The sequence below is a fragment of the Haliaeetus albicilla genome, chromosome 2 (assembly GCF_947461875.1).
Source record: "Haliaeetus albicilla chromosome 2, bHalAlb1.1, whole genome shotgun sequence".
NCBI classification, from domain to species: Eukaryota; Metazoa; Chordata; class Aves; order Accipitriformes; family Accipitridae; genus Haliaeetus; species Haliaeetus albicilla.
The window spans coordinates 37,621,500-37,643,093 of record NC_091484.1 but is presented as its reverse complement, the minus strand read 5'-3'; the positions used below and the strand labels follow the sequence as shown (position 1 = coordinate 37,643,093).

The window sequence follows — 21,594 nt, the reverse complement described above, 5'->3', positions numbered from 1 at the left end:
TTTTGTGTTCTCTGTCAAAAAAAATCTTCTCCTATGAAATGTTGATAGAAGTACCCAGAGCCCTTGTGAGGGTGCAGAGTCTGAATAGGCCCATGGTGAAAGCACGGGAGGGGAGAGCAGGGAAGCTGGGGTACAATTTTTGCTTCTTGTGTGCTGTGAACGATTATCGCTTAACTTTCTTTTTCTCTAGTTTTCCATTTGGCAACCAGGGTTGTACCCCTCATCCTGGTGCTTATTATGAAGGTGATGTTTTTAAAGTGTTAAAGGATTTCAGATTTTTAGCTGGAAGAGGAGAAGCAAAATCCATTTACAGTAACATAAAAAGGAAGTTTGACTTAGAATATATGCTGTTTAGTAAAACTATAGCACCATGGTAAAAAAGTTTTACAGTGGCATAAATAATTTCTAGTGACTCTGCGCTTGAAAATGGTCAGATTAGATCTTTTTCTCATTGATTTTGTATTTGGTTAATGATTCCAGTCCTGAGATCATAAAGCTATCTAAGATGTAAAAGATACGGGAAAATATCTTTAACCTCTACATTTAAACTATGTATTTCTTTTGACATTGAAATACTGCAGTGACCTGGTAATGTTTTCCAATGTTTTAATTTTTGCTGATGTACAAAAATATCACAGAAGAGCTGATTCGTAATTATTACACATGGTATTGCATAAATTTCTTCCTAATTAAAAAGCTTCTAAATTCTGAATAATCAATTTATGAAGGCATATAGTTTTGACAAATTATACATTTAATTTCTAAAGATTTATTAGAAATTTGACCTGCAGCTAGTTAATTATGGTTATAGTACTGATGCAGTAATACTGGAGATTGATATAATGATATGGTTGCAAATTTATTTTGATACCACCTACTTTAGTAGCGGGACATGGGAATACACCTATATTTTGTACCATCTTGTTTATTATGCAGGAAAGCATTAGTTTAATGAAGAACACAAATATTTGATAGGTGCATGTTGGCATTTGTATGAAAAGGTGCTTTCAACAGAGCATTAAGCACATTGAACGTAGTCCATCAGGTTTTACCCTTTTAGAGGCTAAGTTTCCAATGGTGTCAGTGATAGTTTTAGATGAAAAATGATAGCAAAATATGAACTTTTTTTAAAAAATCCATAATAAGAAATTAAATTGATTCTTGCTAATTAATTTTCAGACCACAAAATATTTTTGAAGTACCTCTTTTTGGAATAATCTCACATCCACTATATTGACACTCTTCATTTTCTGAAGTCAGCAGCTAAGTTATTCAAGAAGAGCTTTCAAGATATACAGGAAGCCAAATTAAATAACAAATATAATTTCAAATGGTATCTTTCTATCCCATCTGGATTTACAAGTGGTCTATGAGAACCATACAAAGAAAATACAGATGAACTTCCAGAGTGTGAAATGTTTAGAAAAGGGAGGCATGTCTTAAACATGTATGTAGTCCTTTTACAAACATACAAAGGTTACCCATTTTTGTAAAGCAATTAAGAAAAAAAGAAACTTCAACAACATTCTCTGTGTTATTAGAGCGAATTAATTTCTGGTTTCTTCTGACTGCTCCTGGCCTAGGAGGTTAGGAGCAGCTACTGAGCAGTGAATGTCCTCCGTGAAGAGGAGATGTTGGTGGGAGGTGTGTGTTACAGGACCTGTTGTGTCCATGTATGAGGATGGTGGGTGAGGGAAGAGGAGCAGAAGAAGACTTGTTTCAAGGCTTTTCTCTTCTGAACCTTCAGCTGAGAGCATCCCTGGGTCTTCCAGAGGAAAGAAAAAGTACAGGCATACCCTACTTGTCTGAAATAGAGCAGTGTCAATGGTGCCTGCCCTTCTTAGCCTCGGTTAGTTCCTGTAGTACCACGAGTCCAGTTTTGGGGTGTAAAAAGAAGGAAAAGAGAAACGAGATAGACGGTTCTCGCCTAATATGACCAGAAGACAGTCAGAAGTAAGTGTCTATCACACCAGTCTGATCTCTTATTTTTCTCCACTGGAATCCTAGTAGCTCCTTTTTCCTAATAGTACGCAGCTGTGGCTCACAGCAGTGAAGTGTGACCGTGCGAGGTACGCCCTGAGGGAGGACGTGTGCCCTTCCTGGTCCCCAGGGTCTGTCTCGTTCTCTCACAAGGGGGGAAACTAAGGGGGCTGAATTACGACATTTTAAAAATAGAGAGCTTTAGGAGTCTTTGTTGTCCTGTATGTTGATGTTTTTAGAGTCAAACTTATTCCTGATAACCAGGAGAGCAGGAGTACTATTATGCTAACTGTATATACATATTTGCGCTTATAATGTATATACACATAAATGTAATACAGTTCTAAAAACAAAATAGGGAAATTGCTGTAATGAAATAATTTGAGATTCTCATGTAATTACTTGATGCCAGTAATTAGAAAGGTCTATTGGAAAAAACCAACTAGTACCGTAAGATTTGGAGCAGTTTTTTAAGAGTTTACAGTAGTCAGCCTGTGCAATTTTGGATGACAGCAACACATGTCTGACGGTGAAAATTCTCCTGTAGATTAATGAAGTACTGTCTCTACCATCTGAGGACTTTTTAATGCTTCAGTAATTATCCACACAGAAGTCAATGGGTGGGCAGAATTTGGGTGAAAGAGACAATTGGTACTTGATAAATGCAGTCCAGATAGGATCCCCACAGACTAAGCATGAACTATTTTATGAAAAGTACATTGTGTGTTTTGCATATGTCACAACACCTAACAGCATAAAATATAATTTAGGTCGATCTGAACTACCTGCATTCACTGTTCATTGCACCATCAGCATCCCATGGTGAGTCAGATTGCTTTTACCCTAGTAGCACTTGACTCATTTTTTCCATACCTTTTTTTGCAAACCTATGAAATTATTCTGAAGCAGGGGGAGGAAAAGGTCAGTTAAATCATGCCAGATACCTTAACTGGGAAAGGGTTAATCTGCCCTGAGGAGTTGCTATGTAACTGAGTCCTGCTGGGAGAGGCAGGGTTTCCAGCCAATGAGACTCAGCCCAACAATACAATGCATCTATCTTGTGTTTCTTACATGTTGTCAGTTATTGGAGTTTTTCTGAACTGGAATTAGACTCCTGCTCCTTTCATACTCTCCCGCCGAGTCTTAAATAATTGTATTCCTCACCAAAGTCAGAAAATAACAGTACAATGGCATGCATTTATCCCTGAAAATGTTGCTTTTGACAACTTTGACTAGTATGTAGAAAGGTCTCTCTTGCACCAAAACTAGGAAACTTTTAAAAGATGAGATTTCCCAAAGAACTTCAGAGTAGCACATGCCTTGGTTCGCTTTCAGTCCTCCAGAAAGCCTTCTTCTGCCTTTATGTTCTCACCTGTGCATGCAGCCTTCAGCCCATTTGCTTGTGCAGAAAGAGTGGCTAAATGTCTCAACCTTAAGCTGTTCCTTCCTGCCCAAGATATTTCAAGAAGCCAGTATTGATTTTTCCCTGCATCCTGATTAGACTCTCTCTTTAGTTATTCCTCTTCTTAAGGCCACTCAAAGCTTGAGGGCTGAAGCACGAATTCTTTAATTTCTCCTTCAGAAGAGCCAGGTGTGTTTTCTCAAAGTCTCGCAGCTCAAGCAAAGCCTCTGTGGTTGCTCCAATATATTTGTATGGAAGAGGTGGCACTTCTGAGGGTTTTTTTGTTGTTTTTTCTTTTTTCCTGGAGGAGATCCACCCACAGTCCCTTTGAAGGCTACTGATAAGATGAGGGAGAGACTAAGCTTGGCATGTAAAAACACTACTTAGGAATCTCTGCTTCGGCTGTTGGGTTCTGATAGGAAGCAAGAGAGTAGAGTGGTATTTGTCAACATGTCGTTCAATTCTCAGTAAGTTTTACACTTCACTTAGATCTTTGTGCCTCATTTTTTCCAGTGAGGTTCTGCCTGATAATTTGTGTTGGCAAAGCTCTTAGCCTTTCTTACATGCTTGCACAGTCCTGCCTCCAAGTGACATAATGTTCCTGCATTGTTCACCTAGCAGTAGAGGCTTGACTATCAGTAGTGTGCACTTGTACTGTGAGCAAGTGTGTTTTTAAAAAAAATAAAATAAATTAACAAGTTTTAGACAAATTTAGGAATCCAGCAGATAGAACTTTAACTTTTTAAAGTCTTTAAATAACTTGTATTCACTAACTTGCCATTTAGTTCAGTCATTTAGGATCTGGTTGTAGATGACATGATGCTGTACTTTTTAAGGAGAATTCCAACACGTTTCTCAGAATTGGGAGTCTGCACATGTCTCATTCTTGTTACTAAACCTCCTTTGGATTGAAGCTTACTTTACCCATCCATCAGTCTCGATAATTCCTTGAAGAAGCTGAGCCACAACCCTGTCTTCTGGCATATCCTTTGGGATACTTCATGCCAAAGACAGAATGGGACGGATGCAGCAAGGGCAAGATCTCGGAGCCATTTTTGCAGAGGAAAGAGTTTCCTTTCAAACATTCTTCTTTTCACGTCTCCATATAAAGACAGATGAAGTCTGGTCTTCTGATAGCCTGAGAAGAACACATGGAAAATTAGTGTCCCATGAAAGAGAAGCCTGTTCTTGAAGATATATGCCAAAAAACCGTAGATGGATTAAAATGAATGTTTTTTTCAGTGTGATGGCAGGGTCTCTGCAGAATTGTTCAGTCAGAAGAAGGCTCAAGATATCAAAATGAAAAGTTTGGTCTGGTTTATGCAAAACAAATTTGATAGTTTTATAGACCTGTCAAGCCTAATCTGCTGCATTACATGCTTAGAGGCCACCTTGCATGCCCTCCGCTACATGTGGCACAAAAGGTCCCATAAGGGCAAAAAATTAATGATACTGCGCAGTGCCTGGGGCAATATGCTGCTGACCACCACAGTCTCCAACTGCACCCCAGCTCTGCAAGTCCTCTTTGATTAAAGCGTGTGTGTCAGTCATGATTCCCTGAGCATGGCCATAATATGACTGGACATTCAGTCTCTTCTGTGGCCCAATATGAGAGCCTTGTAGACCAAAGGTATGGGAATTTGCAGATCTGTTTAATCATATGGGACTAGCTTAATCAAGCAGGTTGAGACCATGCAGATTTTACTTTGTAGACTTAATTGCAGAAGTCAAGTAGAATTTGAGGAATGCACTAAAGAATTGATATTCTAGTAGAGTTTGAAAACCAGAAAACATGTTGCAAGCATTTTAGACTAGACATCATTCATGCTGCCACTGCTTGTACTGAATGCCTCTGGAGTCAAGCCCAGCCTGACCTTTGCTGAGATCTTGTCTATATTTGAATGTTACACCGGTATAATGACTTGCGGTGAGAAAGCAATCTTTCCTTTTTTAAAGAGTTGTACCTGCAACAGCCCAATCATGGACCCAGTTATTGTAGCATAAAAGGGGTTTACAGAATCCCTTACCTGCTCAGCAACAGTTACGCTATGATAACCTGAACGCTTGTAAAACTGACCACGTTAGCAAAGTTTACTTTTCAGGCTATGTCAATATATTTACAGTGGTAACAATGTTCCCCAGAGGACATGTGCCCTCAGCTAATTCACACAGTATCGATGGCACATATTCTACAAAAGAAAAGGGATGCCAGTTTGCCAAATGCTGCCTCAGCTTCTGGGTAATCCTGCCTCATTTACAGAAAAAAATCATGCATGCTGTTCCCCAAACTGTGCCCAAACAGAAAGTACATCTGCATGATAAAAGGAAGGTTTGATTGTACAGTGGTTTAGGGCAACAGGCAGAGCAGAGGTGTTGGCATGATGACCATCATTACCAGGGGGTTTCAGGTGGTGTCACCACATTATCATTACTGTCATTACCTCTGCTAGCTAGGTAGCTATGCCAGCGCATTTTCCAGTCACTCCTTCGTTTTGCCTTTTAAGATGCCCACAGGTAGGATATTGGACTGTTCTTTCAGTGTTTGATGTAGGTTTGGGAGCTAGCTAAGCAGGAATTGGATTATCATGAATACGTGTGTCAAGCTGCCGAGCTGTGGATCCGTTGCAGTTTACGCTAATGGCATAATCCAGTCCAATCCAATCTGCATCGGGCTTCATGTGACCAGAGCTCTTTGCAAGTGTGTTTCGGTTAACACTGGTCTCTGGGATCCCTCTACATGGGTTGTCCCTGCAGCAGCGCAGGAGCACAAGCCCTAAATGCTGCTTAGGTCTGTCTTAGGCTAAATAAGGCTTAAGTAAGGTTTGGTCTTTGTTAGGATATACGTCTGCACTGAGCTGTAGTTCCAGTTATTGCTCGGTAACTTTGGTCTTTTGTTGGAAGAAAGCCACTAGGGCTAACTTTTCACTAAGAGTTTAAGCTGCCATTAGTGAACCTCTAGAAATACTGTTGTGCCAATTTATATTCTGATTCTGGTTACAACTAGGGTTCTAAGTTGTCTATGTTTGGAACTCCATTTATCCTGCATTTCCTAACATTATTTATTTACACGTTGTGAGACACCTTTCAGGATATCAGAACATCAGGAAATACTATCCTTTTGTTAGGTAACTTTCTTTTTTTTCCCATCCCTAAAAAAAGGCAGAAACAAAACAGTTACTTGAATAGCCTTTTGGAATCTCTATTTTATTTTTTAATGGAGCTCTGTGCTCTTTTGCCTTCAGCCAACCATAAGTATATTCAGCATATAGGAAACTTTATTATTAGAAGTAGTATTCTCTGCAGTTTAATATTCAATATTTCTACTTGCTCTTCTGCTCTTTCCTACATCTTGCTTCTACTTACATTTTATAGATCTCCCAGCCCTCATTCTCCCTGGATTATATAATGCAATGTGTCAGTGCCATGCATGGCACTCCAGTTACCTCAGCATTTCCATTATAATTCTATGTTTTGAGGGATTTATAGGCTAGCAGTAAAAATCTGTTTCTTGGCTAAACCTTGAAACAGCAGTTTCTGGTCATTTAAAAAAGAAAACAAAATGAAATAAACTTTTTTTTTCCTCACTTCTGTTTTTTTCTGGCAGCCATTTAGGAGTGGTGTTTGCACTGCAGGATCCTCCTAAACAGCAAGTGTAGAGTCAGCATGTAGCCAATTTTTAATGTAATAATGCTTTTTCTTTTCATATCCTTCAAAAATGCGTGTCATCCCCTTTTTAGGCACATGATGTCATTGCCTCTTTGCCAACCTTTCTGGAGCCTACAGCAGTCAGCCTTTGGGGCCTCAGAGAGGTGCGGTTTGGTCTGTGTTTTCCTTTATTTGCAACGTGGATGAGTTTTACAGTGTTTTTTAAAAAATACTTATCCTTCTTTGTCTCAAAGCCCAATAACTTACTATCTCCTTCTGTGTCACGGAGCTACAAATTTATCACAATCCAAAAAGACATTGGCTATATATGAATATCTAGAATATCAGGGCTATTACCAAAAACAAATTTGGAAAGGATATTAAATCTCATGCTTTAATGCTTAAGTGATTTGCTGTTAGAGAACAGGCTATTAGAGGACCTATGGGTGAGTTATACTTCGCCAATCACTAGGGATTCCTGTATTTTCCTTAGAAAGATCTAGTAGCTCTTAGAAATGGGTTGCTGAACCAGATACAGTTCCAGTTTCATCATGCAGGGCAGTTCTCTGGCTCTGGGCCAGAGGAGTACAAAACACAGTATGGATTCTAAGAAACGCGGTTGTGTACTGAAGTTTGTGGAGGTGAATTATTTTTATAGTCTTTAAGTTAAGCAATGAGCTTTAAAGGCATCTTTACGAATACATATCCACAGATTAAAACAGACAAAAAGCCTTTATTGGTAAATGACTCGCAGACTGGTTGCATGCCTGCGTTCTGAGTCTGGAGCTGACTAACTTTGCTTTTCCCATCTAAAATGAAATACTGCTCTGCACTGAATAGTCTTACACCAGTTGCTGTTACGTTTCAGGCCTGAAGTAATTCTTCCTGTTACGTGCAAACTCCTGTTTCAGTTATTGCGAGCTGTGCATAGTAGCATATAGCAGTCAGAAGAAACCCCTTTTTGACTTAACTTCACTGTACTTCATGTTTTACCATGCCATTTGTGCCATTTTGTGCCAGTAATTTTACTGTTTTATTTTCTTCAGGGCCATTCTTGTTCAGGATTGATACCCATTTCCTCAGGACTACCTTGGAGTTTTAAATATTCAGTCCTTCTCTTGTAATCCAGTGATTTTCTTCCCTATAATCTTTTGACATCATTCATGTGCTTGAGACATGAGGAAAACATCCTACAACACAAAAAAATACATGTAGTGAAGGGGGATTTAGGTTTTCAGATTTGAAACCCTGTATCACCAGTTGGGGGGGGGGGGGAAAACCCAAAGAAAAAAAACTGCCAAGGCAGACAAGTGCTGTTTCATATTAACATCTATTCTCAATGAAGAGGTAAAAATCAAAGCCCCTGTGTGTGAGGCAGGGTTAGTGAACTGCCAGTGATTCTCCCAGCAACTGACACAAAGGAATCTGTGAGTATCAAAGCTGAGGCAGCAAGCTTAGTGTCAGCTCTTGCCTAGGGAGTAGAAGAAAACATCACTTTGTCTCTGCTTTCACTGCTTAAACACACACATCATTCACTAGTAACCATTTACTCTGCTGTCAAAACTGTTTCAAGAGAGTGCTACATTTGATTAATAGTAAAATGCATGGAAAAAAAAAAAGTCCGCTTCCCCTGAGGTACTTCATTTTGGAGAATTTTTGCATGTACTTCTTAATTTTTCCATCCTATAAATATGCCTGTAATATTCCAGGAGTACTCTGTTGCTTCTAGTAAAGTCATTTTTATTAGAGAGCCCAGTGCACTCATCCTAATTCTAGTTAATGCTCTTTCTCTTGGTGAAGCATATTACGGCATCCTCAGCCTCTTGTACTAACAAAAAAGTGACCAGCACAAACATGTGTGCAGTACATGATTCATAGTGCTGCTTTCTGAATTGTCCAGTGGGTAATTGCAGTACAAAAACCAGAGAAACAGATGTAGACCCTAAACCTTGGCTGTAAATTTTTGTTTTATGATTATGGGTTTCAAATGTGCTATGTCACACTGACAAATATACAGTAACACCAAAGGAAATAGATTTCTGACTTGAACTTTTGCTTTTTATTTCACTTGTGGCTAAGAATATGTTTATTGTAAAGTTTCTGCCATCACGGTCTGAGAGAAAACAGATCAAAGTGGTGATGTGAAATCACAATTTCTTTGCATGGATAAAGTGGAAGATACTGGAGAGTTGTTGCCTACTCGCACCTCTATGGGATCTGGGTAGGTATTTAAAATATGTGGCAATACTTAAAGTTTCATTACATTTGAATTAGAGGGCTATTAGTTAATACAATAATTATGGTTAGTCCTAATCTAAATTAGAAAATACCCACCATTTTATGAATGCAGCTTTTCCTGATACTCTGTTTAAGAAAAACAAGTATCATGCTATTTCAGAGTGAAATATGATACACATAAATTACTGTATTGTAGATAAAGTATGTGAGCAAACCATTAGGCTATTTGAAGAATTTGTTAATTACATGTGGTTTTAGTAATAAGTATAAGCATTAGCACAACTATTATTCGTAATAAAAAATGATGAGCTACCTGGCTCATTTAGATACAGCGAGAAAAAGCAATCTTTTTCAATTCATATGCAGTTAAGCGTGACTTCCTGACATTTACTTTCAGAAGTTGCCAGCCTACATTTTGAGGTACAACAGGCAGGTTTTATTTTTAAATATGGTATTATAAGACTGCTAATGGAATAAACATAACTAACTGTATTTCTGTTTGTCTGATTTTGTTTATTTTAACTCACATGGGCAATATGTTTTTCTTGGCAGAAGCTTAAACTGTTCCTAGAGCCTTGGCCCACACAAAATGTCGTTTTCTCCCTAAATCGGAGACTGAAAAAACATACTGTGTTTTGTATCATCCTTTCCAGTTATTTTTGTGGTGACATGTTACATGTTCCAAACTTCTGGTGCATTCTGTGTCATCTGGTTAGAAAATACTGTCTTTTAATTTAGCTTTGCTACTCAAAACAAAATCGTAGCAGTGTAGCCAGCTGAGATTTCAACAAAAAATTAGCCACTATTCCACTTGCCTTTTTAATACAGCAAATGCCGCTTGCTGTGCTGACGTGGTTTAAACAAGCCTTCCCTAAAGGATGGCTTTTTCGATAAACATGTGCTGTGCATAATTTTTGGATTACAGAGTGTCAGGGGCTTCTCCAGCTGGAGGAGTCCAGGCTGGGAGAGGACCCCCCAATGGACCAAGAAGGCCCTTAAAAGTCCTTAAAAAGACGCTGTTAAACTCCAGCGCTTGTAACTCTTCAGCCCGGAGGGAAGACGGGAAGAAAGGCTGCCTGCTGCAGGGACAGCCAGAGCTCTCCCGTCGGAGGGGGAAGGAGGCTAAGAAAAGCTATTGTTTTTATCTCTTCAAATGGATTAGCTTCCAGATTGCAGCAGGTCTTTTTGCTGGCTGCTGGTTTTCAACGTGGGTATATTGGTTTCAGGGAACAAGTGTATGTGCTGTGTGGGGGGTTTGGGTTTGGGTTTTTTTTTAATTCTTGAACCTGTGTGAAAAGTTTTGTTAATACAATCTGCAGGCATTGTCAGAGAGCTTTCGGTTCATCAAAGGACTTTTTGTGGAGAGGGGACACCGCATCCATTAAAGTGCCTGCGCAGGTCCCAGAGTGAGTCTCTCCCCAGCGTTTCTTTACGGTCGCCAGTTGTGTGCCATGTCTGCGCACAGCGTCCCTGGCTCTGCCTGACTCCCATCTTGGGCTTTTCAGGAAACAAGCAGTAATCAAGGGTTTCGTTTTCCAGTTTCTGAACCCAAGGTAGCTTTGGGGTGGGAAGCGAGGCTCCTCCATGCTTCGGGAAACCTTGCTCCAGGCTGGTGCTCAGTCTGCCAGGGCTGAAGGCGACTCGGCTTACTCACTTAAAATGAAAGCGTGCACGTGGTCATCGAGCTCACGTCCTTTCCAGTGGGGCAGAGGGAGTGTTCCCAGGCTGTTGTTTTTCATTTTCAAAGTGTCCGTAGGAATAGGGACTGGCGGAGGCCTTGATGGAGTCGTTCTCTGTGAGCAAGACTTTGCAGAAGGTGGTTATTTACCTAAAAAGCATGGGGGTCCCTGCTAGCTCGATGCAAATGATGGGCCAGCGCGGTGCTGGCTGTGGCGTCCCGGCCACAGACCTGGGAAGGCCTTGACACCTACTCCCGCTAGGAGGGAGGGCTGCTGGCACCGTGGTTTCGCAGAGACCTCAGTAGGTGTTTTGGTGGGAGCAGCCCCATGACTTCAAAATGGCTGTAAGGGGTGGCCGGGGGCTGCCTGCCCTGGGGAGGGGACAGACACGGTCTCCCCTCCTGGCACCCTGGGGTGGGTGCCCGTTCCCCACGGACCTGCTCCCGGGGAGCTGGGGCTCATTAGCCCTCCAAAAGCTGATACAGCCCCTCCGGGGCCACGCGAGCGGCCCCTGCCCCTCTCTGCTAATCCGAGACAGGCAGGACCCGGCGGCGGCTGGGCTGGGGAGAAGAGGGGATGTGTGACTGCCTCCTGCCCCGGGCTGAGTGTGATGGGGACAGGCAACGATGCCTGCCAAATCTGGCGCATGGGGGAGGCCTGGGAGCGCTGGGTGATTTAGGAGCCAGCGTAAGGGATGGTGAGGAGAGGTGGGACCTGACCCCCCGCACCCCGGGAGGCACAGGCCTGTGAGGTCCCTGCCAGGAGTGGGGCTGGCACCCCACCGTCCGTCGTCTCCGCCGGTGGCATGGAAGGGGGGGTCCCTGCTGGTGGGCGCAGGGGCTGTGTTAGGATGAGGCTGCTCCGAGCCCAGCCCGGCCTGGCCACCCCAGAAGTTGGGGCGAAGCCGGTGTCCACGGCTCTGGTATGGCGGCAGGCGCCTGCGCCTTGCTCGTGGCCTCTCCGGGGAGGAAAAGAACACGTTGGGGGGCGGGGGGGAGCACAGAAGTTTTAGCAAATCGAGCTGGAATTTAAAAATCCTCCGTTCTGCACAACCACTGAAAAGGTCTCCGTCTCAATTCCCACTCCCCTTCCCCTCCTCCTCGTTGTTTGTTTGTTGGTTGTTTTTTTGTGGTGCTTTTTGTTTTGGGTTTTTTGTTGTTTTTTTTTTTTTTTTTCTGGTAACTGCATTATTTGGGGTCTTTCTGCAAGTTGGCCTCCCCGTGGGCAGCCGCCGTTGCCAGCCGCTCCGCGGCAGCGGGGCGACTCCGGCAGGGCTGGGGCTAGCCTTTGCCTGCCCGCCTGCCTGCTTTTTTTGCAGGGCTGCTGGGAGTCGTGAAGGCGTGTGAGAATCCTGGGAGCTGGTGATGTCAGACCGCTTGGGTCATTTGAAGGTTAGCAGCCTGGGAAGGGTTCACGGAAAGTTCACTCGCATATATTAGGCAATTCAATCTTTCATTCCCTGTGACACAAGTAGTAGGAAGTGAGCTGTTCAGAGGCAGAAGGATCTATTCGCGGCCGAGGGGGATCCCAGGTCCCTACCGGAGCCGTTTTCTCCCGGGGAGGCGGGCGATCGGCACGGCGCGGGAGGCGGCGGGCACCCGGCGAGCGCCCGAGGAGCGGGACTGACTCTAGCGCAGTTTGGGGGGGAAATGGATGGGAGCTAAAACTTGGAATGCGGCTGGCTTCCCCCCATCTTGCTGGATTGGCTGGGCAGCCTGGAAAATGGTAAATGATCATTTGGATCAATTACAGGCTTTTAGCTGTGTTGTCTGTCATAATTCATGATTCTGGTCTGGGAAAAAGACCAACAGCCTACGTGCCAAAAAAGGGGCAGAGTTTGATGGAGTTGGGTGTACTTTTATGTGCCATTTTCCTCCACACCTAGAGGAAAGCACTTTTGCAGGCATTCTGTGCAGGGGGAATCATGTTTGACTGTATGGATGTTCTAGCAGTGAGCCCTGCTCAGATGCTGGATTTCTACACTGCGAGTCCGTCTTCCTGCATGCTCCAGGAGAAGGCTCTCAAAGCATGCTTCAGTGGATTGGCACAAACAGAGTGGCAACACCGGCACAGTGCTCAATGTAGGTCCCAACTGTTATTTTTCCACTTTAAAGCTGCTGCGATTATTATTATTATTACTACTATTATTATTATTACTACTACTATTATTATTATTATTAATTTATTTGCATGTATTTAAAAAAGAAATACTTGTAATTAAGCACAGGGGTAATGAGGGGTGGGGCAAGTTTTTGTGCAAAATGTGGTATGCAAGCCTTTTTTCTCCTTTTGGCAAGAAAGGAAAAAGGAGAGAGTCACCCGACTGCTTTCTGTTTATCCCTTCTCATGTAGCATATTGATCCTAACAACAGTTGCGGAGCCAAGCAAGAGCACATAAAATTATAACATAAACCAGCAAATACTTGCAAAACTCCAACCAGTGAAGGATGAATTTACATAACATCTCCGTGGTAGTTTTTTTCTTTGCCTCCTTAATCTAATTTTGTACCACATTTGATAATCTGGATGCATGTTGTCTTGAAGTGCATTTTAGCAGAGCAGCCAAGCAATTAAAATGCTGCTCCGTACAGTTCTTGCAAAGATGTGGAATTGCTGTGGGTAGGTGCCATTCCAAAAATCAGACAGTAGTTTTAAGTTTCCTAAGAAAAGGCAATATTTCTTTGTACTGACCTTGCTGCCACCTTTCTTCTTCACTTTGTTGCTCTAAGAAGTTGCTGTTTTGCTAGAAAACTACTTACTGTGAACACCCTTTGAGTTTAACCATCAATTATTTCTATACCTTGAGATTCAGGCAGCGTTGCACTGGTAACGAAGAGGGAGAGTTAGTGATAGGACACTTCTGAAAATGTATTATTATGTTATAGGGTCTTGATTTGTGGCTGAAATGTATAGATGGTAAACAGTGGCAGTATTTTAACAATACAATTTCAAGTTTGAGAAATGATAAAAAGTGCTAGAAAGGATCACCTTATACTCTGCATAAAAGTTTGCAGGATGCTTCACTGCTCTGACGGTGATTTAGATAAATGACTTGGCTATCTATCAAAATGTTTTTAGCACGCTCTCGGGCACTTCAGTACACCATTAACTGTATAACTCTGAAATTTTTGTTTTGCAGTATGTTAAAAAGTTATCTAGGAATTAGAATAGTTCTCCCTTCAATACACTTTATCTCAAAGAAGTGGAGGGGGGAATTAAAAAATAAATTAAAAAATGTTTGGTGAAATACTGTGGTTTTCACTCTGCTCAAAAGTTTTCAGTTACCATATGACATTTGTGTGGGTTGAGTAATGAAAACAGAATTGTAAAAATCAGTGACTACCAGCCTACAACACTGAAAATGTTTTGATGCCTTCACAATTAAAATTAGACTGTGAAGTTCGGCATGGGATGTTTATTTTCTCCATGCTGTTTTCAGAATGCTTCAAACAAGATACGAAACAAAGCTTTTTCTTCAAAATACTGGTACTAGCTATGGGAGAGCTTCAGTTAGGGGAAACAAAAAACCCAAAACAGATGTTTTACTAAAAACGTGTTTTCCTCCCTCCGCGGTTTAAACTTTAGTATAACTTCAGCGGTGATATTGCGGAAACTTGGAATTAAATAAACTTTCCTGGAGTAGAAGGTATATGCTGTCGTTAAAAGCTTACATTCACAAAATATTCTTCAAATAACTTATGGTTTAAAAATGTCCTGCTCATTCTCTTGTATGTCGTTAATACCTAGAAGCAGGATTCTTAAAAACAAAATATATGGTGTTTGTTCTTGGGCAAGTTAAACACAGGATTACCCTTATCAGAATGGAATGAGTGGTAAATATGTCATTTGCCTAGGGCCTGTGATAAGAGACAAGTGTTGATAACAGTAAAGTTTAGCTAATCAAAGAAACTTGTATTAACAAGAGTAAATAAAAAATACAGGAAAATGCATTCAGGGATCCAGTCTCGTAACTTTGTAAGCAATAGGATTGATCCTCACTGCATGGGAATTTAAATTCAGGCTGAAACCTGAATCATAGTACGGTGGCTGTAATTTGAACTGTGAAAGTTAATGGTATAGAAATGTGGAAAAGCAATTTAGTTAGGGTCCAAATGAAGAAATCTGTTTGATTTCTAGAGCAAGTTTTGGTTTTAATTTTGAAGAAAGGGTAAGCACTTTATGTGTATGGGTAAATATATGTAAATATGGATTATGAAATACAAAATATTCTCGACATGTAAGATTTTTATCTTGCATCTCATGAAAATAATGACAAAACCAGAATTTTTGTGGTCCAGAAAGCTTTTAATTGTTTAAACGTTGCTCCAGTGCTTACAAATACAAAGATCGCAATGTTTAAGTCTAACTCAAGTGTTCCCTGATTCTCTGTTTTTATGAAGACCTCTGCGATTTAGTGAAAGGTAACCACAGCGAAATTTTGAAATTATTAGACATGTAATAGATAGGGTTTTTGGTCTAGCTTGTTGTTTTATTTTTGGCTCTGCCATAAAAGCAGTACACCTGCAGCCATTGCTGTAGGCCTTAGAAATATTGCTTTGATAGAGACGTGATTGTAGAGTAAAAGGTAAATGGTTCTTAAGGGAATAATACACGGATAGTGCAGACTCTGAACAGGCCAGTAACAATCCCAGACAGCATCAGGGCTTTGACTGAAACGCTGGCAAAATTGGCCATTGCAGGGGTTAGGGCAAAATGCTGTAGGTCTCCAACTTCAGCACATCTTCAGTACGTTAATCCCGTTACGATTCACTAAGCAAGCGCACTCCTGCAGCATCACGAATTTTCTAGTCCATGAGGGTCTGCAAAGTAAAAATAGAGGGTAAGGCGCAACCCAAACATGACCTTAACTTGTGTGGTATTTTTTTCCTCCCCCCTGTGGGAGGAAAAACCTGCTATGGGTTTGCAAATGTTAGCCACTGTGTATTGCAAGATCTGTTACGAGCGCACAAAAAAATACCTAATTTTGCGCTCATATGTGTTTATGTTTTATGTGATATTAGTTACATTGTTGTAGGTTTAAAAAGAAATTATTTATTTGCAAAGAAAATTATGGACTCAGAAATGACAGTAGAACCAACTGCACTTTTAATCATGAGTCATTCTCACTCCTTTTCTCCTAAGATAAAAATCAGGTCAATGTAATCAAATTAGACGAGAATAGTTCTTAAGAGGACAAAAGAGTTAAGATTGCAAGAGTGAGTGATTTCTACTTTTTTGAGTAAGGTAGAATTTTCTGCTCCCTCCTAGTGCAGCAACAACAAATACTGAGAGAAAACAAGTAACTTTTGGTGAAATGTGAGCTAGCTAAATACTGTGGAAGTGGGAACAGGACAGGCCCTGAGAAAGGAGCTGCAAGGAATGGTGATTTGGCCTTGGAAAAGCCTATTAAAAAAAGTCTTCATTAGTCTTCATTAATTAAACAGGCAAAAACCCAAATGAGCAGGCTCGAAACAAGCGTAAGTTTGTTTGGCAGTAGTATGTAGCGTTTCAGCTAATTATATCAAGTAGAAGACTTCTGCCTACCGCATTTTGTTTGGTTTAGAAGAAGAAGAAATTTGATGAAGGCAAAAGTTATGGATACAGCAGCAGAATGTAATAGGATGTGAAAGCTCATGTAGTATACAGTTCTTACTCTGGTTTGGTGGGAAGCGTTTGCCCGGAGAGTATCTAGTATGTATTAACTTTCAGAAGGTTCGTGAAGATGCGACTGCAGAAGGCATGCATTTTCCTTCTGAATTCGGGATTATTGCACCGTTTGGGTCAGGTTCTCGTTCCCTGCGAGCACTGGAAACGCTGGCAACATCTGTGCTCAACAGAAAAAAAGCTCAGTACTTTCTTTTCTTTCATCTTTCTGAATTTAAAAACAAACATTTTTGAAGTGAAGGACTTGTAATCTGCATTCCCAAGTATCGAATTGCTGCAGGTGTGTTTGCTAGTGCCCAGAAGGCAAGATCTGTCTGAACCAGGTTATTTTCTTTAAAGTTCGTCTATAAACTTTACAGCTAAATCACTAGGACTGATTTGCTTAGGGATACAGCCTTTGTTTACGTTTTTATACTCGTAGCTTAATGCCCTGGAATACGTGACGAAAAGCGTTTGCTTCTGATCCCCTTCATTCAACAAAAAACCGGCATGGGGACGTTTTCCTTTCACGCGGATTGAAACGAGAAGGACTGTTCTCTGCCTGGGCTCTGACGCGGCTAGCCTCGTCCAGCTGCTGCACGGGAAAGCTCCAGTGGACGCGCACCACTGTCAAAAACTCCCGCAGACACAAAAGACGAGAGGTGTTCGCTGGTGAAGCCGGGGGGGGGATAAGCTTGGGGGAGAAGCAGCGTATCTTTGGGTGACTGCCCGCCTGCCTGACGAGTCTGTGCAGCAAAGGTGCGACTTGTCAGAACAAAGCCAGGCCGGCGCGGCGCCGCCTCGAAGAGGCTTTCGGCCGAGTTGAGGAGTTGGGGGAGAGAGAGAGAGAACGTTTCAGGCGGCGAAGTTAGTCATCCTCGCGTCCCGCGGAATCCCCGCTCGCTGCCGAGCCGCCGCCTCCCGCTCCCGCTCCCGCTCCCGGCCGCACGGCGGCCCGGCCGAGCGGCGGGGCCGGCCTCTGCCGGCGGCCGCACGGGCAGCGAAGCGAGCGGGGCGCCCCGCTCGGCGCGTTGCGCTCCCGCCCTCCCGAGACGCCCCCAGGGGCCGGTTTCGCGGGGGCCTCGTTCAGCCGGCGGCGAAGCGCGGCCGTGGTCGGCAGCCGGCGTCGAGAGCGGGGAGCGGGGCGGCGGAGGGGGACGCGGCGCTCCCAAGGGCCGCGCCGTGCCCCGTCCCCTCGAGACCTCAGGGGCAGAGCACGGCCGCGATGAGGTTCCAGATCCGTTTGGCCCTGGGGACCGGCTGCGGGGTGCGGGGGGAGCCTCCCGCTCTCCCTCGCCCGGGGTGCCCTGGGGGCTGGCAGCAGCCCCCGCGCGGCGGACGCCGGCACCGGGCCGGGCCGGGCCGGGCTGCCGGGGCCAAGTCATGATGGCACTGTGGTTTGGGAGGGCTCTCCAGCGCCCTGCGAGGAAGGGTCTGGGTTGGTGTGTAAAATGGGCGAGGAGCTTCGGTGAAGAGACTTCACCCTTCGAATCCAGAGGTCCTGGCAGCGGCCGCGCGGGAGGGTGGGGTTGTACTTTTCCCCTTCCTGTACTTGGACGCTTTTGATTATCCAGACTTTCTGGGACTGAGCAGGGCTGCCCAGTAACAAAGCCTGCACCATGTAATTGCCTAAATAGGCCTATTGTCCTTTTCGAGTCACTGTGCTGTGAAATCTTCCAACTTCTTGCTGAAAACTTCGCACGTAACCTTTAGATGGCTTAGTGGCCACGGCGGGAAGGAGATCCTTTCCCCTCGTTTCTCGCTGCTGCGTGGTTGGGAAGCTGACTATATTCCTGCCCCCTGTTGATGTGTGCTCCTTTCGGGAAGCAACTATTTTAGCCCCTTCTGGCCGGGTAAACTGCCAAAAGTAGTAGGCCTGGAAATACAGAGCCATGATTGATTCTGACCTTTGCTCACGTGCGTGAAGTCTGTCCCCATGCAGTGTGACCCGTGCCACTTCTTGCTGAAATCCAAGCCCTTTCAAACCAAACGGAACCGCAAAAATACAAGCCACAAAATGCTTAAAACTATTCTAAAGTAACAGAATAATCATTTTCTCTGTACCGCAAGAAAAAGGATAGGCAGGAGGGTAGTAGAGCTGGATTTTCTAGCAGGCAGACCAAGAGTAATGTCTTTCATCTGCTGCTGTCTTTTTACGAGAACCATATTCTAGGTACAAAATAAACAAACTGGTATCACGTAGGAGTGATTCTTCTGTGCAGTTTTTTGGTCACGGTAATCTTAGATGTTCCTCCTCATTGTAATCAGTAAACAACTTTCATCCAAAAATGTGGATTTTAAACTGTCTTCTTAAAAATAATCTGAGGTCTGGGATTTTATTAATCCGTTGTTGCATGAGCAAATGTGTTTCAAAAGTTAAGAATGTCAGAAACAGTAGCCTAAAGTTAGCATCCTAAATCCACATTTCATGGCTTCATTTCCAAATATGCTGAGCATTTAGGAGCTCCCTCAGCACTTTTAAAAACAGGCCACATATTTAAATGACTAAATACTATTTAGAACCTTCATTTAATATCAAAAATTTTTAAAAGACTTTCCCCCTTCCCTCAAACTATATGGAAAAGTAATTCAATGACAGAGTTCACAACATTGGAAATACAGACACTTAAAAGACAAAGTAGGACTTGTTTATAAAAACATATTATTCTCTTTCTATAAATTTACAAGTCAGCTGAGGTTTTTTCCCTGTATTTTGTCTGACTCGCAGATTTCTCCGATTCTCTGTTTACTTCCTTGCATTGAAGTCTGCTCATCAGATATTAATCTGAGACAGTTTCAAATTTGTGGTATAGATTTTAATAGCTAGATTATCTTCTTCACATACTCACTCATCATTAGCAGCTGCTCAGGATTGTTTTCCCAATGGCAGTGAATTAATATGACTGGTTACTGTGCATTTTGCTTATTTTGGGGGGAGGGAGGAGGGGAAAATCTAGCTTCCTTCAGCTCATTTTAGTAATCTGAATAGGAACGGAGAACTTGCATCATGTGACGGGGCAGCTCACCAGCATGGGGTCCCTGTGTGAGAACCTCCCTTGTACATGACAATCTGATAAGGATATCATGTGGTTTAGAAACACATTCCCACAATGTTCATTTCTTTGTCCCTTTATTTGGGAGCGGGTAGGAAAAAACCTTTTAACAAACTAATGCCAGCCCTTATATAGCTGACCCCGCTTTCTTTTAGCGTTGTTTGAGCCTTACAGCTTCTTCAAATACTTTTGTTAAGAGAGATGGAAATATAATCCAGCAGGTCTGTGTAAAAAATCCTAGACACAGAGTATATAATATACCTTCTGTTCCCCTTGGACAAGGTGATTTTTCTTTCCCCTGCTTATATCATATATAAACTGAATATTATAAAACTATGTAAGTTAAATACACACATGCAAGTGACACTTGTATAGGTTTAATAGGTTAAAGCTTGAATGAGTATTTATAAATTCTCAGAGTGCTCTGGATCTTCACCACTAAGGACGTGATGTTAAAGTCCGTCCATAGTTTGGAGGGATTTCCGTTTTATGCACTTTCAGTGACTTACATTTTACCCTCTTAAGCGCATCCCTTAAGAAAAAGAGCAGAGAAATGTCTCGCAACAAAGTTTTTTTAGCACCGCTTAGCTTCTTTTAATGGTTTGGAGGATCTCTTTCCATTGAACCATAACATTTTTCTCTAGGCTCACATTGTATTTTTAGCAAGGACCTTTGAACGATAAAATGACAAATTAAGTGTATTTTTGTCTTTTAGAGCCTTATCTAGTGAAGCACTTAAATGCACTCAACCCTCCACCCTTGATTTTAATAAGAGTTTCAGGCACAGAGCGGTCGTGTGAGTGAGCCTTTAGTGTATTTTTGTACCGGTACGTTTACAAAATACCAGTAAAAGCTCATGCCATTGTGCTGCACGTTCAGCACAATGAATATCCAACATTGCTTTTCTTCTTAGAAAGAAAGAAAGATGGATCATAATTCTTTTAAAGATATATAGCACAGGTGTGGAGCAATTAAACAAGTTGCCCAGTGTTGCACCAACCAGAGACAACTGCCACAGTTTGAGTGGCAAACTGAGGTTTGCTTCAGCGGGTGCTCCAATCCTAGAAGGCCATTTGTGCCCATAGGATACAAACAGTGGAAGGAATGGTTCAATTAAAAACAAAACAAAAAAACAGTCAAATAACACAAAAAAATATCTCGAATCCTGTGATTTTTTTTTTTTTTCCATCTGAATGCAGCCTGTGGTGAGTTCCTGAAATGGCCATTACACCATTCCAGTGGTCTCCTCCGCCGAACTGGCTGGTGGCACAGCAGCACATCATATAGAGGTGTGTATCTCTTTTCCTACGAGACTTTCTTGTCATCTTCTAGTCTTGTGCCAGAATCACTCCTCTGCCTGCCGGTGACCGATACCGAGAGGGATTCCCATATTCCTGCGCGATAAGTGGATGTAACGGCATCTGAGTTGATTTAAGTATTTCACTTGCTCATAAATACTGATCTGGGATAGAGGCGTTCAGGCACGGCGCAGCCGTACCCTGGCTTTCGGGGCTCTCGGAGCCTCCTGCCCCCAGCGCTGTTGCTGAGGGACTGGCTGTGGGCAGAGACCGGGGCAGGGAGCAGGCTCCTCTGCCGCTCGCCTCCCTCCATCTCCCCAGCACCTCTTTAATTCCTCACCTTGTACCCCAAACCCCACAATGAAGACCAGAGTTGCCTGTCTTTCCAAGACTGAACATTCGCTCGCACACGAAGAAAAAGGAGTTGGAAAACTGTGTCACAGTGCCATCTGGCGAGATCTGCCCAAACCTTCCCCTTGGCAAGGGCCGCGGACGCCCAGGCGCTTCATCCGCAGGTGGATGCTGTCCCCAGGACCCTGCTTCAGGCGTAGGGAAATGCCTGTGCCCCCCCAAAGCGCGACTCTCGGGGGTCTTTTTGCACAGCTCTCTGGGTTGCTCTAATCAAAGATCCTATCTTCTCTACAAACCTTGCCTTC

At 42.8% G+C, this 21,594-nt stretch overlaps 1 protein-coding gene across 9 annotated transcripts in view; it reads left to right on the top strand.

Moving 5' to 3' along the window:
- Window positions 1-21,594, top strand: part of RARB (retinoic acid receptor beta) — a 337,201-nt gene that overhangs the window by 226,624 nt on the left and 88,983 nt on the right. For 5 of the 9 annotated variants that reach the window (XM_069771329.1, XM_069771318.1, XM_069771347.1 and 2 more), the window contains one exon: window positions 20,840-20,929. The exons of 1 other annotated variant lie outside the window; for it this stretch is intronic. In XM_069771329.1, coding sequence (XP_069627430.1) covers window positions 20,840-20,929 — 90 coding nt within the window. Of the gene's footprint in view, window positions 1-12,428; window positions 12,670-12,697; window positions 13,026-20,839; window positions 20,930-21,594 lie in introns of those variants that run through there. 3 more of the 9 variants (XM_069771365.1, XM_069771390.1, XM_069771382.1) reach the window with 3 other exon arrangements.